The sequence below is a fragment of the Heterodontus francisci genome, chromosome 2 (assembly GCF_036365525.1).
Source record: "Heterodontus francisci isolate sHetFra1 chromosome 2, sHetFra1.hap1, whole genome shotgun sequence".
NCBI lineage: Eukaryota > Metazoa > Chordata > Chondrichthyes > Heterodontiformes > Heterodontidae > Heterodontus > Heterodontus francisci.
This window is the reverse complement of record NC_090372.1, coordinates 69,706,772-69,728,327: the sequence shown is the minus strand read 5'-3', so window position 1 is coordinate 69,728,327 and position 21,556 is coordinate 69,706,772. Positions and strand designations below refer to the sequence as shown.

The 21,556-nt window shown below is 42.6% G+C and overlaps 1 protein-coding gene across 4 annotated transcripts in view; it reads left to right on the top strand.

Annotated features, from left to right (window-relative positions):
• dnah5 (dynein, axonemal, heavy chain 5) overlaps positions 1 to 21,556 on the top strand; it is a 610,401-nt gene that overhangs the window by 341,767 nt on the left and 247,078 nt on the right. For all 4 annotated transcript variants that reach the window (XM_068058833.1, XM_068058843.1, XM_068058824.1 and 1 more), the window contains 4 exons: positions 7,680 to 7,893; positions 8,045 to 8,268; positions 9,328 to 9,526; positions 14,638 to 14,810. In XM_068058833.1, the coding sequence (XP_067914934.1) occupies positions 7,680 to 7,893; positions 8,045 to 8,268; positions 9,328 to 9,526; positions 14,638 to 14,810 (810 nt within the window). The remainder of the gene's footprint in view (positions 1 to 7,679; positions 7,894 to 8,044; positions 8,269 to 9,327; positions 9,527 to 14,637; positions 14,811 to 21,556) is intronic.

Sequence of the window (21,556 nt, the reverse complement as noted above, 5' to 3'; positions counted from 1 at the left end):
GTAGTTCTTGGGTATCTGAAAAGATAAAGGCACATGGGTAGGGTTGCGATGGGGGAAACGGGGGGGAAAGAAAATGCTGCATGCTGACACCATCTGCAGCTTATGAATCAGATGAAAATGTGGGATCACGATGATGTGGGCTGCAAGAAGGTGGATGAGGTCGGAACATACTGTCATCCTCGATGGTTTCAGTCCAACCACTGCCACGGCCTCAGTCATGGCTGCACCATTGATGGCCAGTACCGTCTGCTCCATGGGGGTGAGGGCATGTAGCTGTGCCTGTCCCCTGTCGGTTAGGTGCTGCTGACTCTGGTTATGGTCAAACAAGTCCTTCAAGAGAGAGGAAAGTGCGTCAGTGAGTTTGGGTGATGTGCCTGTCACAGTTCAACAGCTGGCAGTTTGTTGAAGCTGTGAGGCTTGCTGTAGTGCTAAGTGTGTGAGGATGAGATGAGGCAATGAATAGGGGTATGAGCAAAGCTTGATGGAGGCTCTTGGTAGGTAAGTGAAGGGGGAGTGGTGAATAAAGCAATGCGTGAAGCTAGTGTTCATTTGTAAGGATATGGCATGTGAAGATACATTCGCTGACCTTGTCTTTCTGCATGCCCTCCTGGTCACGCCCCCCCACCCCAAGGGAAGAGGACCTCTCCTGTCCTGTCCACCTTCTGCAGCAAGGCCTCAACTTCTACATCGGAGAACCTCAGAGCACACTCCCTAGTGTGTTGCATCATTCCGCTCCTCTTTCTGCTCATAAGCTGTTCCCTGGCCACTTCCAGCACCTGTTGCAGCCAGTCTATACCTCACCTTTAAGAGGTGGCTTTAATAGCATAGGCTAGCTTTAATTGGTACTAATCTCACAAAACTTTGGGCTACCTGCTGAGGTGTGCAGCCACTCAGAAGTGCGCTTAGCGCTGGGCTGCACACCACTATCATTTAAATTAGCAGGCAGTACAAAGTTTGTTTGCTGCCTGCATTGCTACGAACTAATGTGGGTTAATTGCGTATCAAGATCCCCACGTCTGATTACCGGCTTTGTCCACTTCTCCCCCCTCCCCCCCCCCCCGTTTCTTAAATGGTTAACTCTTTGTTATATTTTCATCTTCTTCTTCTTTGGCCTCCTTGTCTTGAGAGACAATGGGCAAGCGCCTGCAGGTGGTCAGTGGTTTGTGGAGCAGCGCCTGGAGTGGCTATAAAGGCCAATACTAGAGTGACAGACTCTTCCACAGGTGCTGCAGATAAAATTGTTTGTCGGGGCTGTTACACAGTTGGCTCTCCTCTTGCGCTTCTGTCTTTTTTCCTGCCAACTGCTAAGTCTCTTCGACTCGCCACACTTTAGCCCCGCCTTTATGGCTGCCCGCCAGCTCTGGCGATCGCTGGCAACTGACTCCCACGACTTGTGATCATTGTCACAGGACCTCATGTCATGTTTGCAGACGTCTTTAAAGCGGAGACATGGACGGCCGGTGGGTCTGATACCAGTGGTGAGCTCGCTGTATAATGTGTCCTTGGGGATCCTGCCATCTTCCATGCGGCTCACATGGCCAAGCCATCTCAAGCGCCGCTGACTCAGCAGGTGCAATAAATAAGTATGACAAAACAAGTCACTTCTTTATTCAACTTGCAGAAAAAAAGCCTTTAGCTATTTAGAAATATATAACGGATATCAATTTTTAAAAATAGAAATAACACTACTGAATGGAATTAGACCATGTAACACATCAGTGCCTTTGGCATGAGTGTTATATCACCTAATATGGTTAAATTTTCTCACATCATTGATTCCCTGTCATATATTTTAATTATGCATTTTTCACTGTTTGCTGCTCAAGCTGCACTTTTACATGTGACATCTTAATGGAACATTCCAGCTTGGAGACATTTGGGGATAATTTTAATTTTTAGGGACCATGTAAGTGGGATTTGCTGGATCAGTTATACACTTCATCCAATTTTCCTTTTTTGCCAAATATTAACATTGCTCCCTTTGTGTCACAATTCATTTGGGAGAGGGCAGTAATGGCTGGGCTGATTGCTTCACTATGTGAATGTTAACTGTATCGCACTGAGTCATATCAAATATTCAGATTCTTCACATTTATTATTATGAAGTTTCACCATCTATATATTTAATATAGATAGTGAACTTTCTGTTTCCCTGAGTATTTCCACAAAGATATCTAGGTTTGATACAATGTATGATTATTCTGTAGAAAATGTGTAAAAAATTAGTATGTCTGTTTAGTTTTATTCTGGAAATCCAGATATATTAATGTTAACTGTGTACCACAACAAAACACTGAATCTTTTTAAATAGAAATATTTATGCATTTTACTTCAATTCGCTCTAACTTGTCTTTTCAATTTCTCTTCTTCCTACAGTCATTGTAATTGTATTATTCGAACTTTAATCTACTTTGTTTCGTTTTACTATATCTAGGCCTATTAATTCTGTTCATCTTGGCAACTTCTTTTCCTCTGCTTTCGGGACCTCATTAACTACTTTTGAGGTGGAAAGCACATTGCAAAACAATGGTTTCTCACTGACTGAAAACCAGCTTTTGAGACCATTTGTTTTCAGCCTCCCAAAGACTGCATATTCTGAAGTGTCCCTCTCCGTGCCAAACAAACCTGAAAAATTCCAGTCTTGATCCGTGGCCGGTGCTGTTTTAACTGTGAGGAGAAACATTGGAAGGGCAAAAAAACGTTAATACAATTTCCCAGTGTCAAAAACTACCAAAGGTAGCTCTTTCATCCATGGCCTAGATAGGTTGAACTAATGCTGTTTGGAAGCAATCACTGTCTAGTACCACTCTGGTCATATTCTCAGATTATTTTTGTTAATATGTCATCTCTTCAAGATAGGAAAACAGGGTGTTACAGTTGGCCACATAACATCCACTTTTCAGGGACTACCCAGCCTCCTAAGGCCTCAGAATGGCAGGAAATGTGCGCACACTTCCGACTGGAAGTATGCCGTCTGCCATATTTTGAAAGAACAAACTTGAGGCATCCATTACCCATGCCTGAAGTAGGTATTATTCAATTTACATATGCAAATATGAACCTAACATTTGCTTCAATTCCATGCTGCAACATTAGTTTGCCATAGAGGCAACTTGGTGAAAACCGATTCAAAACACTGCATAATTAAAAAATGGAAGTACTTACTAAGTAAACACCTGAGCACCACAACTGTGGCCTGACCTCAGAACGTTCCTCTTCCAGTTAATTTTATATTAATTGTGTTTAATTATATGAAGGTGCTGGTAATTACTAAGTTTCACTTGTGCTCCTAGAAAGAGGAACAGGCTGAATCTGTGGGGGTTGAGCTAGGAGGTTCATGTAGGTGATCTGTACCTCTGTAAATAAAAGCTGATAAAAATATATATAGATAGGCTCCAGTTCCATCCTTCACCATCTGGCTATCTGTACTTTAGCTCTCAGCACCTGGTCCTGACCTCCAACCACTTCTCCAGCACTACCCCCACCCCCTCCCCAAGAGATCACATTACCTTCAATCACTTTCTCTCACCATCCCCCACATCAGCCCTGACCTCCGATCACCCTCCCCACCCAGCACTTACCTCTGATCACTCTCCCTACACAAATCCAACCTCCGATCACTCTCCCCACCCGGCTTCAGATCACTCCCTGTTTCTCTCAAAATATTAGAAAATGTTCAACTCTTAAGAATTTTTTTGAAAACAGCAGACTTGCTGAGATAAATACCCTGTATAAGTGTGTGATACAATATTTGCTCCTATGTCTCTGATCAAATTGTACCTAACATTCTTGAGCGGTTTCTCCTCAATGGAGTTGTCAGCTATGCATATCATCTTGGTACCTTCTTCCCAGAGTTGTCCTCTCACAATGCTGGCCTCATGATGATGAGGTCCAAGGCTTAATATCCAAGACTGCTCGGACTCCTCACCACTTATGTGCAATAGGCACTCCCGAATTTAGCCTCTGGATAAGATTATTGGCTCCACCAAAAACTGACAATATACACTGATTCAGCTGAGGAAAATCATGGGCAGTTAAGACACAAACTTGTCCAGTTGGGATTTTGGTATTTAATTTATTGAACATAGGAAGGAATACTGGGGAAGAGTAAAGTGCATTAGCAGATGGTTTAGCAGAATAACCTGTCTTAAACTTAAATAAAGCCAATTACAAAGGTATGAATACAGAGTTGGCTACAGTGGACTGGGTAAATAGGTTAAAAGGTAACACAGTAGATAAGTAGTGGCAGACATTTCAAGGAGATATTTCATAACTCTGAACAAAGATATCGACTATTGAGAAAGAAAGACTCTACGAGAAGGATGCACCATCCATGGCTAACTAAGGAAGCTAAGGATGGTATCAAATTGAAAGAAAAGGCATACAATGCTGTAAAGATTAGTGATAGACCAGAGGATTGGAAAAATTTTAGAAACTGGCAAAGGATGACTCAAAAAAGGGCAAAATTAGAATATGAGTGTAAACTAGCAAGAAATATAAAAAACAGACAGAGCTTCTACAAGTAAATAAAAAGGAAAAGAGCAGTTAAAGTAAACATCGGTGCAGAGGATGAGATTGGGGAATTAATAATGGGAAACAAGAAAATAGCGGAGACTTTGAACAAGTATTTTGTATCTGTCTTCCTGGAAGAGAACACAAAAAAAATCCCAAGAATAATAGAAAATCAAGGGGCAAAAGGGAGGGAGAAATTTAAAGCAATCACTATCACTAGAGAAAAAGTACCAGGAAAACAAATGGGACGAAAGGCTAACAAATGCCCTGGACATGATGGCCTGCATCCTAAGATCTTAAAAGAAGTGGCTGCAGAGATAGTGGATGCATTGGTTATAATCTTCTAAAATTCCCTAGATTCTGGAAAGGTCCCAGCGGATTAGAAAACTGCAAATAGAACACCTCTATTCAAGAAAGGAGGGAGACAGAAAGCAGGAAATTATAGACCAGTTAGCCTAACATTTGTCATTGGGAAAATGCTAGAATCCATTCTTCAGGAAGTAGTAGCAGGACGTTTTCTTATATTCTTTCGTGGGACGTGGGCATCATTGACAAGACCAGCATTTGTTGCCCATCCATAATTGCCCTTGTCACATGTAGGCCAGACCAGGTAAGGACAGCAAATTTCCTTCCCTAAAGGACATTAGTGAACCAAATGGATTTTTATGACAATTAATGATAGTTTCATGGCACCATTACTGAGACTAGCTTTAAATTCCAGATTGTTATCAATAATTGCATTTTTTATTAATTAATTGAATTTAAATTCCACTGTAACCCCAGGGCATTAGCCTGGGCCTCTGGATTACTAGTTCAGTGACATTACCACCATGCCACCACCTTCCATTTAGAAGATCAGAATACAATCAAGCAGAGCCAACATGGTTTTATTTATTTTTTATTTAGAGATACAGCACTGAAACAGGCCCTTCGGCCCACCGAGTCTGTGCCGACCATCAACCACCCATTTACATTAATCCTATACTAATTCCATATTCCTACCACATCCCCATCTGTCCCTATATTTCCCTACCACCTACCTATACTAGGTGCAATTTATAATGGCCAATTTACCGAACAACCTGCAAGTCTTTGGCATGTGTGAGGAAACCGGAGCACCCGGAGGAAACCCACGCAGACACAGGGAGAACTTGCAAACTCCACACAGGCAGTACCCAGAATTGAACTCGGGTCCCTGGAGCTGTGAGGCTGCGGTGCTAACCACTGCGCCACTGTGCCACCCTTTTGTGAAAGGAAAATCATGTTTGACAAATTTATTAGAATTCTTTGAAGATGTAACAAGCAGGGTGGATAAAGTGGAACCAGTAGATGTAGCATATTTGGATTTCCAAAAGGCATTTGATAAGGTGCACATAATTGGTTACTGCACAAGATATGAGCTCATGGTGTTGGGGGTAATATATTAGCATGGATAGAGGATTAGCTAACTAACAGGAGACAGAGAGTTGGGTAAATGGGTTATTCTTAGGTTGGCAAACTGTAACTAGTGGAGTGCCTCAGGGATCAGTGCTGGGGCCTCAACTATTTGCAATCTATATTAATACTCAGATGAAGGGACTGAGTGTATTGTAACCAAATTTGCTAATGATACAAAGATAGGTAGGAAAGCAAGTTGTGAGGAGGACATATAGCGCCTGAAAAAGGATATAGATAGGTTAAGTGAGTGTGCACAAAATTTGGCAGATGGAGTATAATGTGGGAAAATGTGCGGTTATCCACTTTGATGAGAGAAATAGAAAAGCAGAATATTATTTAAATGGAGAGAGACTGCTGAATGCTGTGGTACAGAGCGATCTTGGTGTCCTCGCACATGACTCACATGCAGGTACATCAAGTAATTAGCAAGGCAAATGAACTGTTGTAATAAAAACAAGAAATGCTGGAACCACTCAGCAGGTCTGGCAGCATCTGTGAAAAGAGAAGCAGAGTTAACGTTTCGGGTCAGTGACCCTTCTTCGGAACTGTTGGTCTTCTTTGCAAGGGGGAATGGAGTATAAAAGGAGGGAAGTCTTGCTACAGTTGTACAGAGTGTTGGTGAGACCACACTTAGAGTACTGTGTGCAGTTTTGGTCTCCTTATTTAAGGGGAGATGTACTTGCATTGGAGGCAGTTGAAGAGAAGGTTTATTAGGTTGTTTCCTGGAATGAAGGGGTTGTACTATGAGGAAAGGTTGAGCAGGTGGGCATTGGAGTTTAGAAGAATAAGAGGTGATCTTATTGAAACCTATAAGATTCTGAGGGGGCTTGACGGGTAGATGCTGAGAGGATGTTTCCCCTCATGGGGAAATCTAGAACTTGGAGCCACAGTTTCAAAATAAGGGATCTCCCATCTTAGATGGAGATGAGGAGGAATTTCTTCGCTGAGAGGGTCATTAATCTTTGGAATTCTCTATAAACAGTTGAAGCTGGGTCATTGAATATATTCAAGATAGAGCTGAACAGATTTTTGATCTACAAGGCAGTAAAAGGTTAAGGGGGCCAGGCAGGAAAGTGGAGTTAAAGCCTCAATCAGATCTTATTGAATGGCGCTGCAGGCTCAAGGGGCCAAATGGCTTACTCCTGCTCCTATTTCTTATGTTCTTAATGCTGGGGTCTTGGTTTGAATCTATCCAGGCTGAGAGTGTGGTGATTTCCTCCCTCTGTTGCATGTTGAATTTGGCTAGTCTCAATCAAGTTTCTAGCAGGCATCCATTCATGGGTACAAGTTGTCCTTAAATTTGAGCTGCCATCAAGTGGCCAATGATGTGCTAAGGAGTGCTCATTTGATGTCGAAGCTAGAGTACTTGGTGGGCAGAGTGTCTGGAGTTTCACTTCACATCTAAATGATGCTGTACCTAACCTAAGATACAAAAAGGTTTTGCATTTAGAAAACACCTTATCATGACTCTCAAAAACATCTCAAAGATCTTCACAGCCAATGAATTGATCTATATGCAGATTGGCTGCTCTATTTTCCCGGGCACGCAGAAAGATTTCACAGACAGCAATGAGTTAGATGACTGACTAGTTTTGTTTTTTGAGAGAAAAACAGCGTTAAGATTTCAGGTCGATGACCTTTCATCAGATTACAATCTATATTCTGAATAGAGTTGCATTGCCCTGTCTCCCAGTAAATCCCTAGGACATTTAACATTGCTCTCATTTTAGGTCACCAATGAAATTGTGCGACAGCTGATGGAACAGAATGGTTTTTATAATCTTGAAAAACCAGGAGAATTCACAAACATTGCTGACATCCAGTTCCTTGCTGCAATGATCCATGCTGGAGGAGGCAGAAATGACATACCCCAGCGCTTGAAGAGGCACTTCTCAATTTTTAACTGCACGTTGCCTTCTAACTCCTCAATTGATAAGATTTTTGGTAAGTAGGGCAAAGAGAATACACACGTCTGGTGAATTATCTTGGCTTTTAATTGGTTTATAAATTGAGGAAAAATACATTTCAAAGTCTGAAATGTTATTGTCAAATCTAATTCGCAGAAAGTTTGAATTTCTGATGTTCATCTTTTTAGGCGTTATTGGAACTGGCCACTATTGCACTGAGCGAGGCTTCTGTGCAGCAGTGAGAAATCTGGTAACCAGACTGGTACCAATGACCCGCAAACTTTGGCAGATGACCAAGGTAAAAATGTTACCCACACCAGCCAAGTTTCATTATATCTTTAACCTGAGAGACCTCTCACGGATTTGGCAGGGAATGTTGAACAGCATCTCAGAGGTTGTCAACGATGAAAGTGTAAGTATTATTTCAAAACTATCTTCCATAAACCTATTTTCATTTCGGGCCAGAAGTGCAGATAAGGAAAAAGTGCACCTCCAGCCTATGATTTTCTGCCCCCTGAAATTAATGGATGAAAACCACAAGCTGACAGAACACAGTTTCCTGATATGCACTGGATCCCTGAAGCTGTAAAATTCCACAGGGGAGCTCATTTTTTTGTAATGAAGATGCCAATGTAGCAAGAAAAACATTTCCTGATTAGAAAGAAAGACATTCTTTGTGTATAATTCAAGATATTAGCTACAGTGGACTTTGGTTCCAGTGATCAAATTCGGAAAGTCCATCTTTGATCTTCACAATTAATTGATCACTACATTTGTAGGCATGGATTTTAAAACCGTTCACTTGCTCCATGAAGCATAGGTTTGGAGAATTAGTGTGTCATTAGATATTCCTCTGGAAATTCTTTGTGATTCACTGTGGTTTCCTTCAAGAAGACCTCAATTGGAATATAATGATTATACTCTGACTCTTTATTGCTCAAAGGTGACCTACACATTGGTATTGAGAAAATGCAGCAGCTGGAGTCAAGTACTGTAAATTGCAGACTTTGTACTACAAACATCCCCTGCTCTCCAGATTGATTTTGAACAGTCACCTCCACTCTGTTCAGCATGTAGCACACTATGCAACTGCATACTTGCTCTACATAGAGAAAGTAGAGTAGCTGGAACCAGATACTGTAGCCTCCACACCTGTCCAATTATCCCACAAAAACTGACATGACGTGAATGCAGATAGTACTTCTAGTGCAGATTACAGTTACCCTTCTTGAAATAATAGATTACAATCAGAAGTACAGTAGCACTATTCTTAGCAACACAATCAGCCCTCACTGATCACTAAACACAAAGACAGCCATATACTTACTTACATGTTATGGTTTTGGCAAGGATGGATCTATAATTTAAACAAATGATTACTACAACTAGAGATCATTAAAATAAAATATTACTTTATTAATAATTTAAATCTAGCTGTTAATAAAATATTTGCTTTCTACTGTATGTTTAGGTGACTCTAAAGCTGTGGAAACATGAATGTAAATGCGTTATAGCTGATCGATTTACCACCCCAGAGGATGTGGCTTGGTTTGACATTGCTTTAGCCAAAGTAGCTGAAAAGGAACTAACGGAGAAAGCTCTGGCTACAGTCAATGTGGGAGTCAATGCTTATTTTGTGGACTTCTTACAAGATGCACTGGAGGCCACAGGTAATGAAGATATGAAACATACAAAAAGTGGTCCATCAAGCCTCTGACAGTATAATGCAATATAAGCCCACCACAACTCCCATCGAATTCTGTCTCCACACACCAAACACCCCCACCCCCACCGCCCTGGCACATTAACAACCAACCACAAGATCTCTTGGGAGAGGCAAGAAACACAGAGGAAAAAAGCCAAGGCCATTTACAAAAAGAAAATCTGGGGAAATGCCTCTCCAGCCCACCATGACGATCAAACTGGGAGAGCATGGTGACTGGGCGACACATTTCCCATTACCCACTTAGCTCTACATACTTCTTTTGCCTATAGTCAGGAACTCAGCCAGCTCCTGTTTGACTGCAGTGAATTAGCACTCACTGCATGAGCCAGCAAATTATTCGAAAGGTTGATTGGTCTCTTTGAAAATACCTCCTGACATCTAACCTAGTTCTATGCTTACATAACTTATATTTACGTCCCCGGGTCCTCCCCAACCTACCTGACGAAATAGCCTAGTCACTTGGATCGAATCTAATCTTCTCATTATTTGAAAAAGAACTCAAATCTCCTTGATGTCTATGCTTTCGTATAGTAAAACAATCCAGCTCTGTAAGCCAACATGGTAACTATCTCTAATGCCTATAAGCTAGGTATCAATCTAGTCCTCTGAATCTTTACCAGGGCCTCAATATCATCTATCATATGTAGGGGCCAAAACTGAGGCCTTTTATCCTGGCAGTGTATATTTCCATTTGCAAATATATTATAAACATGATTGAAAAATATGTATATACAGTAACTGAAAAGTGCATTTTACATGAAAAGAAAAGGACCCTGAAAAGCTGTATCTCTCCATTATACTTCTTATACTACCAGGATGTCGCCTGGTCTGGAGGGCATTAGCTATGAGGAGAGGTTGGATAAACTCAGATTGTTTTCACTGGAACGACGGAGGTGGAGGGGCGACATGATAGAGGTTTACAAAGTTATGAGCGGCATGGACAGAGTGGATAGTCAGAAGCTTTTTCCCAGGGTGGAAGAGTCAGTTACTAGGGGACATAGGTTTAAGGTGAGAGGGGCAAAGTTTAGAGGGGATGTGCAAGGCAAGTTCTTTACACAGAGGGTGGTAAGTGCCTGGAACTTGCTGCCAGGGGAGGTGGTGGAAGCAGGTACGATAGCGACGTTTAAGAGGCATCTTGACAAATATATGAATAGGATGGGAATAGAGGGACATGGTCCCCGGAAGTGCAGAAGGTTTTAGTTTAGGCAGGCATCAAGATCGGCGCAGGCTTGGAGAGCCGAATGGCCTATTCCTGTGCTGTACTGTTCTTTGTTCTTCTGCCTTAACTTCAAGCAAGGCCATTAATACAAGGGTTAAAAGCAAAATACTGCAGATGCTGGAAATCTGAAATGAAAACAGAAAGTGCTGGAAATACCTTGCGACCTAAAACGTTAACTTTGTTTCTCTCTCCACAAATGCTACCAGACCTGCTGGGTATTTCCAGCACTTTCTGTTTTTATTTCATGAATACAATGGGCCTGGGTGCCGAAGCAGATAATTTCCTGTGTCTCAGGACCTCAGGGAGACCCAGCATATGGTTGGTGGATGCACCCACAAAGTTTTTTTTTAAATTACGCCTCCAAAAATATTTTTTGACAGAGACAAAGGGACGAGGAGGACAGCAAAATTATCTTTTTGGAAGGGCTTAGGCAACCTTCTATTGACCAGAGCACCTCTGCTGTACTTCTTGCCAGTACATGGCAAGCCCAACAAGCGGAGAGCCAGTTCTGGATTTAGTTTTAGGATATGGAGCTGGGCATGTGGAAGGGGTATCAGTGGGAGAGTATTTTGGTAGTAGAGTTTATAATTCAGTTAGATGTAGCATAGTCATGCAAAAAGACAAAGATAGACCAAGGGCAATAGTTTTAAATTGGGGAAAGTCCAATTTTATTAAGCTGAGATGTGATTTGGCAAAAGTGGATTGGAAACAGCTACCGGAAGATAAATCAGTGTCAGATCAATGGGAGGCATTCAAGAAGGAGATAGAGTTCAGAAGAAATATATTCCCACAAAGAAAAAGGGTGGGATTTCCAAATGTAGATTCCCTAGATGTCAACGAGCATACTGAGTAGGATATGGCAATAAAGATAGCTTATGTCAGATACCGAGAGCTCAGTATTGAAGAAAGCCTAAAAGAGTATAGAAAATGCAGGGGTGAAATTAAAAAGGAAATTCAGAAAGTAAAAAGAAGGCATGAAATAATATAGGCAAGTAAAATCAAGGAAAACCCAAAAATATTTTATAAATACATAAACAGCAAGAGGATAACTAAGGAAGGAGTAGAGTTAAGTCGAGACCAAAAAGATTACTTGAATGTAGAGGCAGAAGACCTGGGCAAGATTCTTAATGAATACTCTGCATCTGTCATCACAAACGAGGGGGTTGATGCGGACATTGTAGTTTAAGAAAAGTGTGAAATATTGGATAAAAAGAAAACACAATGAGGAGGAAATATTAAGGGGTTCAGCATCTTTAAATGTAGATAAATGGCCAGGCCTGAATGAAATGCATCTCAGACTGCTAAGAGAAGATAGGGAGGACGTAGCTGAGATTTTGACCATCATTTCCCAATTCTCTCTGGCTAGAGACGTGGTACGGGAAGACTGCTAACGTTGTGCCATTGTTTAAAAAGGGAGGAAGGGCGAGACTGAGTAATTACTTGCCAGCCTAACCGCGATAGTGGACTAATTATTGGAAAAAAGTCAGAGTGGCAGCATAAATCGTCATTTAAAAAGGCATGGATGAATCAAAAACAGTCAGCATGGATTTGTTAAGGGAAAGTCATGTCTAACTTGATAGAATTTTATGAGGCTGTGACAAGGAGGGTTGATGAGGCTTTTGGTGTAGTCTACATGGAGTTTAGCAAGGCTTTTGACAAGGTCCCACATGGCAGCCTGGTCAGAAAAGTAAGAGGTCATGGGATCCTTGGGCAAGTGGCAAGTTAAATCCAAAATTGGCTCAGTGGAAAGGGTAATAGTTGGCAGATGTTTTTGGGACTGGAAGGTTTCCCATGGGGTTCTGCAGGGTTCAGTAATAGGTCTCTTGCTTTTCATGCTATATATCAATGATTTAGACTTAAATGCAGGGGGAATGATTAAAAAGTTTGCAGATTATACAAAAATTGGTCATGTGGTTGATAGTGAGGAAGAATGCTAAAGACTTCTGAAAGATATCAATAGACTGGTCACAACAGCAGAAAAGTGGCAACCGGAGTCCACTCCGAAGAAGTGTGAGGTAATGATTTCAGGGAGGGTAAACAAGGCAAGGCACAGTAAATGGTAGGATACTGAGAAATGTAGAGGGACCTTGGAGTGCATGTCCACAGATTCCTGAAGGAAGCAGGACAAATAGATAAGGTGGTGACGAAGGCATTCCGGATTCTTCCCTTTATTAGTCAAGGCATAGGATATAAGAGCAGGAAGGTTATGCTCGAATATATAAAATACTAGTTGGGCCACAGCTAGAACAAAGAGAACAAAGAAAATTACAGCACAGGAACAGGCCCTTCGGCCCTCCAAGCCTGCGCCGATCCAGATCCTCTACCTAAACATGTTGCCTATTTTCTAAGGGTCTGTATCTCTTTGCTTCCTGCCCATTCATGTATCTGTCTAGATACATCTTAAAAGACGCTATCGTGTTCGCATCTACCACCTCCGCTGGCAACACGTTCCAGGCACCTACCACCCTCTGCGTAAAGAACTTTCCACGCATATCCCCCCTAAACTTTTCCCCTCTCACTTTGAACTCGTGACCCCTAGTAATTGAATCCCCCACTCTGGGGAAAAAGCTTCTTGCTATCCACCCTGTCTATACCTCTCATGATTTTGTACACCTCAATCAGGTCCCCCCTCAACCTCTGCCTTTCTAATGAAAATAATCCTAATCTACTCAACCTCTCTTCATAGCTAGCGCCCTCCATACCAGGCAACATCCTGGTGAACCTCCTCTGCACCCTCTCCAAAGCACCCACATCCTTTTGGTAATGTGGCGACCAGAACTGCACGCAGTATTCCAAATGTGGCCGAACCAAAGTCCTATACAACTGTAACATGACCTGCCAACTCTTGTACTCAATACCCCGTCCGATGAAGGAAAGCATGCCGTATGCCTTCTTGAACACTCTATTGACCTGCGTTGCCACCTTCAGGGAAAAATGGACCTGAACACCCAAATCTCTCTGTACATCAATTTTCCCCAGGACTTTTCCATTTACATATAGTTCTGGTCACTACATTACAGGATGGATGTGATTGGACTAGAGAGGGTAGAGAGGAGATTTATGAGGATGTTGGCAGGAGTGGAGAATTTTAGCTATTGGATAGGCTGGAGTTGTTTTCTTTGGAACACAGGAGGCTGAGGGGAGATTTAATTGAGGTGCATAAAAGTATGAGGGGTATAGATACAGTGGATAGGAAGGATAGATAAGAGGTCAGTTACCAGGGGACATAGATTTATAGTAATTGGCAGAAAGATTAGAGGGGAATTGAGGAGAATTTTTTTCACCCAGAGGGTGATGGGGTCTGGAACTCTCTGTCTGAAAGGGTGGTAGAGGCAGAAACCCTCATTATACTTAAAAAATGCTTGGATATGAACATGAAGTACTGTAACCTATAGGGCTATGGACCAAGAGCTAGAAAGTGGGACAAGGCTGGAAGGCTCTTTTTCGACTGGCACAACACACTGGACCAAATGGCCTCCTTCTGTGACGTAAATTTTCTCTGTTTCTGTATGCTGGGCTTTCTAGCAGCTTTCAATGGAAGGCACCTCCAATGCACCCTGCATGATATAAGCACCCACCAGTTCATTTAAATTAAGCGACCTCCCACCACTGCAGAGGTCCCAGGGTCAGCCGCAGAACTCCTGAGTGGGAGCACCACTGCACTGAGATAATGTCCTCCCTTTCATTTTCGGAGGCCAAGGTGCATTATGAGCATCAAACTTTAAATGAATCCTGATTTTAATATCTTAATGTAGTTATCAGACCCTAATCTGGAACATGAAAGGAGCAAATGGCTTTAAGTGTGTGTATTCATAAAATGAAATATTTTGATTCAGGAGATGAGCCAGAGGACACTGACTTTGATATGCCAAAGATCTATGAGCCTATTGGGAGTTTTGATCACCTGAAGGATCGACTGAATATGTTTTTGCAGCAGTATAATGAAAATATCCGAGGAACGGGATTGGACATGGTATTTTTTAAGGATGCCATGACTCACTTAGTGAAGGTAAAATCATTTAGAAATGAATAATTAAGGTTTTTTTACAAAATGGCAGTTGGGAGCCACACAAAGTTGAATTCTTGTACTTGAGGCAGACTGGTTGGATCAAACTGAAAGTGGTTAAAGGAATTACTAAATGGCAAAACTGAAACATCGGCAAAAAAACAGACTGGATGCCATACAATCTGAGAGTGATGAGCAGTGCACAGCAGCTTTGAATCTAAACATAATAAAATATTCCCAGAAAAATGCAGAACAGTTAAGCTTCCCTACTTTTTCAAAATTTCATTATTTTTGAAATGTATTTTTTAAGCAATATGCAGTGTGTTTATGATGCATATATCTTGTCTTCAGCTTATATTTTGGGAGCAAAATTGGTCATCGTCACACCCTATTTCAAGGGAGAAAAATTAGCTTTACTTGCACTTCTTTCAATATAGTACATTGCATTCCCTGCTCCATGACGCGGTCTCCTCTACACTGGAGAGATGAAACGCAGTTTGGGTGATTGCTTTGCTGAACACCTTCATTCAGTCAGCAGGCATGACCCAGAGCTTCCAGTCATTTGTCACTTTAATCCTCCATCTCATTATGACTTCTTTTTTTTATCTCTGTCTTTGGCTTCTTATATTGTTTTAATGAAACTCAATGAAAGCTCGAGGAACAATCTCTCATCTTTCAATTAGGTACTTTACAAATCTTCTGGACTCAACATTATGTTCCACAATTTCAGATCATAACCATTACTCCTGTTTTTTCAGAAAACAACCATTGGTAACATACTGGTCTAGAACCATCATTTGTTTCTTTACTTGTCCCATTTCACCCCCTTTTACTGTACACCAAAATCCCTTTTGTCATTTAGTCACTGCTGCCTTCCACCCAATGAAAGACCTTTCCTTTTGTTCTTTCCCTCGCCACCACCCAAATCTTTTCCTGGTCTTTACTTATAAACTATTCCATCTCTAACCTTTTCCAGTTCTAATGAAAGGTCATTGACTTGAAACATTGGGCTGGATTTTAAAGCCCTTCCGCTGTCAGGAACGTTGGCGGGGTGGGGGGGGGGGTGCAATGAAGATCTGTGCGGCGGAGGCCTGCCACCGACCCTGACGGCGGCAGTCCCCATGCTTATCTCGGCAGCGGCTGCGAGACCGCGCGATGGCCGCCCCGCTGCTCGGCGACGGGACCCTCATTTCAATATGAAAACTAATTTACATACCTGACTTAATGAGGGTCCCGTCGCCTCCTTAATCGCCGCACTGATCTTCATTCGGGCAACCGACAATGCTGCGCCTTCAAACCCCTGTTCGGGGAAACATGGCGCGACACCTGTGGGGAGGGGGGAGGCAGGGTAACATCGCTGCACATTGATCAGGGAGGGTGATGGAAAGGGGTAAAGGGCAAAGGTGCTGAACTTTGGGCAGGGTGGGGGAAGGTCAAATTCTTAATAAACGAATTCCGGGGGGGGGGGGGGGGGGGTGGGGGGCGCGGGTGGTGGAAAGGGCAAGAATGTTTTGAAAAGCCATTGCAGGGATGGGAAGACGCTTGGGAAGGTAATGTAATTGTTTTTTCAGAAACCTTCACTTATCTGGCCCTTTAAATTTTAAATGTCCATTGAGAGCTGTAAGCCCTTTAAAAGTGGTGCCTGCGCATTTGCACGGTTGCGTTTGAAATCGCAACGGCTCCGTGATGCGGTGCCTGTGCGGCGGGCTGCATTTTTTTGACGTCCGCCGCCTGCTTTGGTGGCGGTCTCTTAAAATACAGCCCATTATGTCAAATTTTCCTTGACAAGGTGAGGTAGGTTTGGGTGCATGCATGGAATTAAATTCTTGAAAAATTATGTTGGGATCCCAACATCATCCTGCCCTCTGTACTGTGTGTAGTTCTGGTCAGCCCATTACAGAAAGGATGTAATTGCACTAGAGAGGGTTCAGAGGAGATTTACAAATATATTGCCAGGACTGGAAAAGTGCAGCTATGAGGAAAGATTGGATAGGCTGGTGTTGTTCTCCTTGGGAACAGAGAAGTCTGAGGGGAGATCTGATTGAAATGTACAAAATTGTGAGGGGCCTGGTTAGAGTGGAGGTGAAGGGACTATTTACCTTAGCAAAGAGGTCAGAGACTAGGGGGCGTAGATTTAAAGTGATGGTAGAAAGAAAAGGGAGATGAAGAAAAGTGTTTTCACCCAGAGGGTGGTGGGGGTCTGGAACTCACTGCCTGAAAGGGGAATTGAGGCAGAAACCCTCAACTCGTTCAACAGGAGTCTGGATATGCACCCAAGTGCTGTAATCTGCAGGGCTATGGACCAAATGCTAGAAGGTGGGATTAGAATGGGTGGATCATTTTTCAGCCGGCACAGACACGATGAACCAAGTGGCTTCTTTCTGTGCTGTAAACTTTCTATGATTCTTCTGGAATTCCGGGCTGGGATTGAAGGCGATCAGGGATTCCCAATGCAGCTGTCGTTCGGTAAATAATTAAAATAATCAAATAGCTCATTAAGCCTATTAACCCTCAATTCGGGATTTAACAGCCTGGGCACCTGTTTCCTTTAATTGGCTGAGGATTTGAAAATCCCAATGAATGTGCTTAATGCATGCTGCGCAAGGTCGGGACCCGGAACCAGTCCCCATTTTCAGTTCCTGACCCCTGATTGAAAACCTAGCCGCAAATTTCTGTGACTTATTTCCTTGGCTACTTCTATCCATGTCTGCTCAGTTGAAGAGGTTGGCCGCCTCCTCCCATATTTAGGAAAGATCACCTCACTGCAGTCCCTCAGATCCTGCAGCAGGACCTCCAGGTAAAACTGAGAGATCCAAGGAGCAGCCTTCCCAGGTCTCCTCTCCATTGCTTGGTTGCTGCAGCCTCAAAAATCCAAGTACTAGTGAGCCACTGTAACCCATGCCATGGTCCCTTTAATTAGAAATCCTTCTTTTGACAGATCCAGTGCATATCATAGAATGGTTACAGGCTCATCGTGTCTGTGCCAGCTCTCTGCAAGAGCAGCTCACCTCGTCCCACTTGTCCATAGCCATGCCAATTTTTTCTCTTCAGATAATTGCCCAATTCTCTTTTGAAGGCCTCGATTGAATTTGCCTCCACCACACTCTCAGGCAGTGCATTCCAAATCCTAACCACTCACTCCATAAAAAAGTCTTTCCTCATTTCACCGTTGCTTCTTTTGCCAGTCACCTTAAATTGGTATCCTGGTTCTGGATCCTTCCGCCAATGGGCACAGTTTCTCCATATCTACTCTGTCCAGTCCCCTCATGATTTTTGAATACCTCTATCAAATATCCTAAACAGTCCCAGCTTCTCCAACTTATTGACATATCTGAGGTTTTTCATCCCTGGAACCATTCTTGTGAATCTTTTCCGCACTTTCTGTAATGGCCTAACATGTTTCCTAAAGTGCGGTGCCCAGAACTGGACAGAATACTCCAGTAATGGCTGTACCAGTGTTTGATACAGGTTTATCATAACTTCCTTGTTCTTGAACTCTATGCCTCAATTTATAAAGCCCGGGACCCCATATGCTTTATTAACTGCTTTCTCAACCTGCCCTTCAGCCCTCAATGATTTGTGCACATATACCCCCAGGTCCCTCTGTTCCTGCACCTCCTTAGAATTGTACCCTTTAATTTATGTTGCCTCTCCTCATTCTTCCTACCAAAATGAATCACTTCACACTTCTCTGCATTAAATTTCATGTGCTACTTGTCTGCCCATTCTACCAGCCTGTCTATGTCCTCTTGAAGTTTGCTCCTCACAGTTCACAACACTTCCCAATTTTGAGTTATCTCCAAATTTTGAAGTTGTTCCCTGTACACCCAAGTCTTTGTCATTAATACATATCAAGAAAAGCAGGGGTCTTAACACCGACCTCTGGGGAACCCCACGATATGCCTTCCTCCAGTCCGAAAAGCAACCATTCACAACAACTGTCTGTTTCCTGTCACTCGGCCAATTTTATATCCATGATGTTATTGTCCCTTTTATTTCATAGGCTCTAACTTTGCTGACAAGCCTGCTATGCGGCACCTTATCAAATGCCTTTTGGAAGTCCATGTACAATCGCATTACCCTCATCAACCCTCTCTGCTACCTTATCAAAAAACTCAAGCCAGTTAGTTAAGTACGATTTACCCTTAACAAATTTGTTCTGGCTTTCCTTAACTAATCCACATTTGTCTAAGTGACTATTAATTTTGTCCTGAATTATCATTTCTAAAGACTTTCCCACCACTGAGGTTAAATTGACTGGCCTCCCGTTGCTGGGCTTATCCTTATACCCTTTTTTGAACAAGGGTGTAACATTTGCAATTCTGCACTTCTCTGGCATCACCCCTGTATCTAAGAAAATTATGGCCAGTGCCTCCACAATTTCCACCCTTACTTCCCTCAGTATCTTTGCATGCATCTCATCCAGTCCTAGTGATGTATCAACTTTAAGTCCAGCCAGCATATCTAATAGCTCCTCTTTATCAATTTTTAGCTCATCCAATATCTCAACTACCTCCACCTTCAGCATGACTTGGGCAGCATCCTCTTTCTTAGTAAAGACAGATGCAAAGTAATTTAGTACTTCAGCCAAGCCCCCTCCCTCCATGTATAAATCCCCTTTTAGGTCCCTGATTGGTCCCACTCCTCTTTTTAACACCCTTTTACTATTAAATGCCTATCGATGACTTTTAGATTTCCTTTTATGTTAGCCACGAGTCTCTTCTCATACCCTCTTTTTGCTTCTCTCATTTGTTTTTTCAATTCCCCGCTGAACCTTCTATATTCAGCCTGGTTCTCAATTGTATTATCCACCTGACATTTGTCATATGCACACTTTTTCTGCTTCATCTTACTCTCGATCTCTTTCGTCTCCAGAGAGGTGTGATCTGTTTGGCCTGCCTTTCCCCCTCGTGGGAATGTACCTCAACTGTACACGAACTATCTTCTCTTTAAAGGCAGATCATTGTTCAGTGACATTTTGCCTGACAATCTTTGATTCCAATTTACTTGGGCCAGATCTGTTCTCACTTCATTGAAGTTGGCCCTCCCCCATTTAATTATCTTTACTCTGGATTGTTCTTTGTCTTTTCCATACTTAATCTAAACCTTATGATGCTTTGGTCACTGTTCCCTAAATGTTCCCCTACTGTCACTTGATTTACCTGACCTGCCTCATTCCCCAGATCCAGCAATGCCTCCTTCCTCATTGGACTGGAAAAATACTGATGTAGAAAATTCTCCTGAACATACTCTAGAAACTTTTGCCTCCCTCTGCCCTTTACACCCTTACTATCCCCATCCAAATTAGGAAAATTAAAGACCCCATTGTAACTACTCTGTAATTCTTGCACCTGTCTGGAATTTCCTTGCAAATTTGTTCCTCTATATGTTTCCCACTAGTTGATGGCCAATGGAATACCCCCAGCAATGTAATGGGACCTCTATTGTTTCTTAGCTCTAACCAAATAGATTCTGTCCTTGACCCCTCTAGGACATCCTCTCTCTCCATCACTGTAATGTTCTCCTTATTCAATACAGCTACGCCTCCTCCTTTCCTTCCTTCTCTATCTTTCCTGAACACCTTGTATCTAGGAATATTTAGTATCCAGTCCTGCCCTTTTTTGATCCAGGTCTCCGTTATCACCACAACATCATATTTCCATGTGTCTACTTGCACCTGCAGCTCAACAACGTATTTACCACACTTGGCGCATTCACATACATGCATAGTAAACCTAATTTAGATCTTATTACATTCTCTCTTATCCTGATCCCACCTAATGCCTTACTATTTCCTACTTTAGTGCTATCTGGCTGTCCCAATTTCCTGTGCACCTTGATTTTCCTCTTTAATATTACCTCCTGGTTCCCACACCCCTGCCAAGTCAGTTTTCAACCCTCCCCAATAGCATTAGCATATGGTCCCGCAAGGATATTTGGCCTGGCACTGTTCAGGTGCCACCTGTCTGGCCTGTACAGGTCCCATCTCCCCAGAACTGGTCCCAATGTCCCAGGAATCTAAAGCCCTCCCTTCTGCACCATCTCTCTAACCATGCATTCATCTCTTCTGCCCTTCTATTTCTGTACTCACTTGTGCAAGGTACTGTGAGTAATCTGGAAATTACTACCTTTGAGGTCCTGCTTGCTAGTTTATTTCTTAGCTCCCTAAACTCTGCGTGGCACCAGGGAGGCAACATACCATGCTGGATTCACGTTAGCAGCTGCAGAAACGCCTGTCTGTTCCTCTAACTATAGAATCCACTGCCCTTCCTTCATCAATCATCTTCGTCACTTCCTCAAAAAACTCAGTCAAATTAGTAAGACACGACCTCCCCTTCACAAAACCATGCTGTCTCTCGCTAATAAGTTCGTTTGTTTCCAAATGGGAGTAAATCCTGTCCCGAATAATCCTCTCTAATAGTTTCCCTACCACTGACGTAAGGCTCACCGGCCTATAAATTCCTGGATTATCCTTGCCACCCTTCTTAAACAAAGACACAACATTGGCTATTCTCCAGTCCTCTGGGACCTCACCTGTAGCCAATGAGGATGCAAAGATTTCTGTCAAGGCCCCAGCAATTTCTTCCCTTGCCTCCCTCAGTATTCTAGGGTAGATTCCATCAGGCCCTGGGGACTTATCTACCTTAATGCTTTGCAAGACACCCAACACCTCCTCCTTTTTGATAATGAGATGACTGACACTATCTGCACTCCCTTCCCTAGGCTCATCATCCACCAAGTCCTTCTCT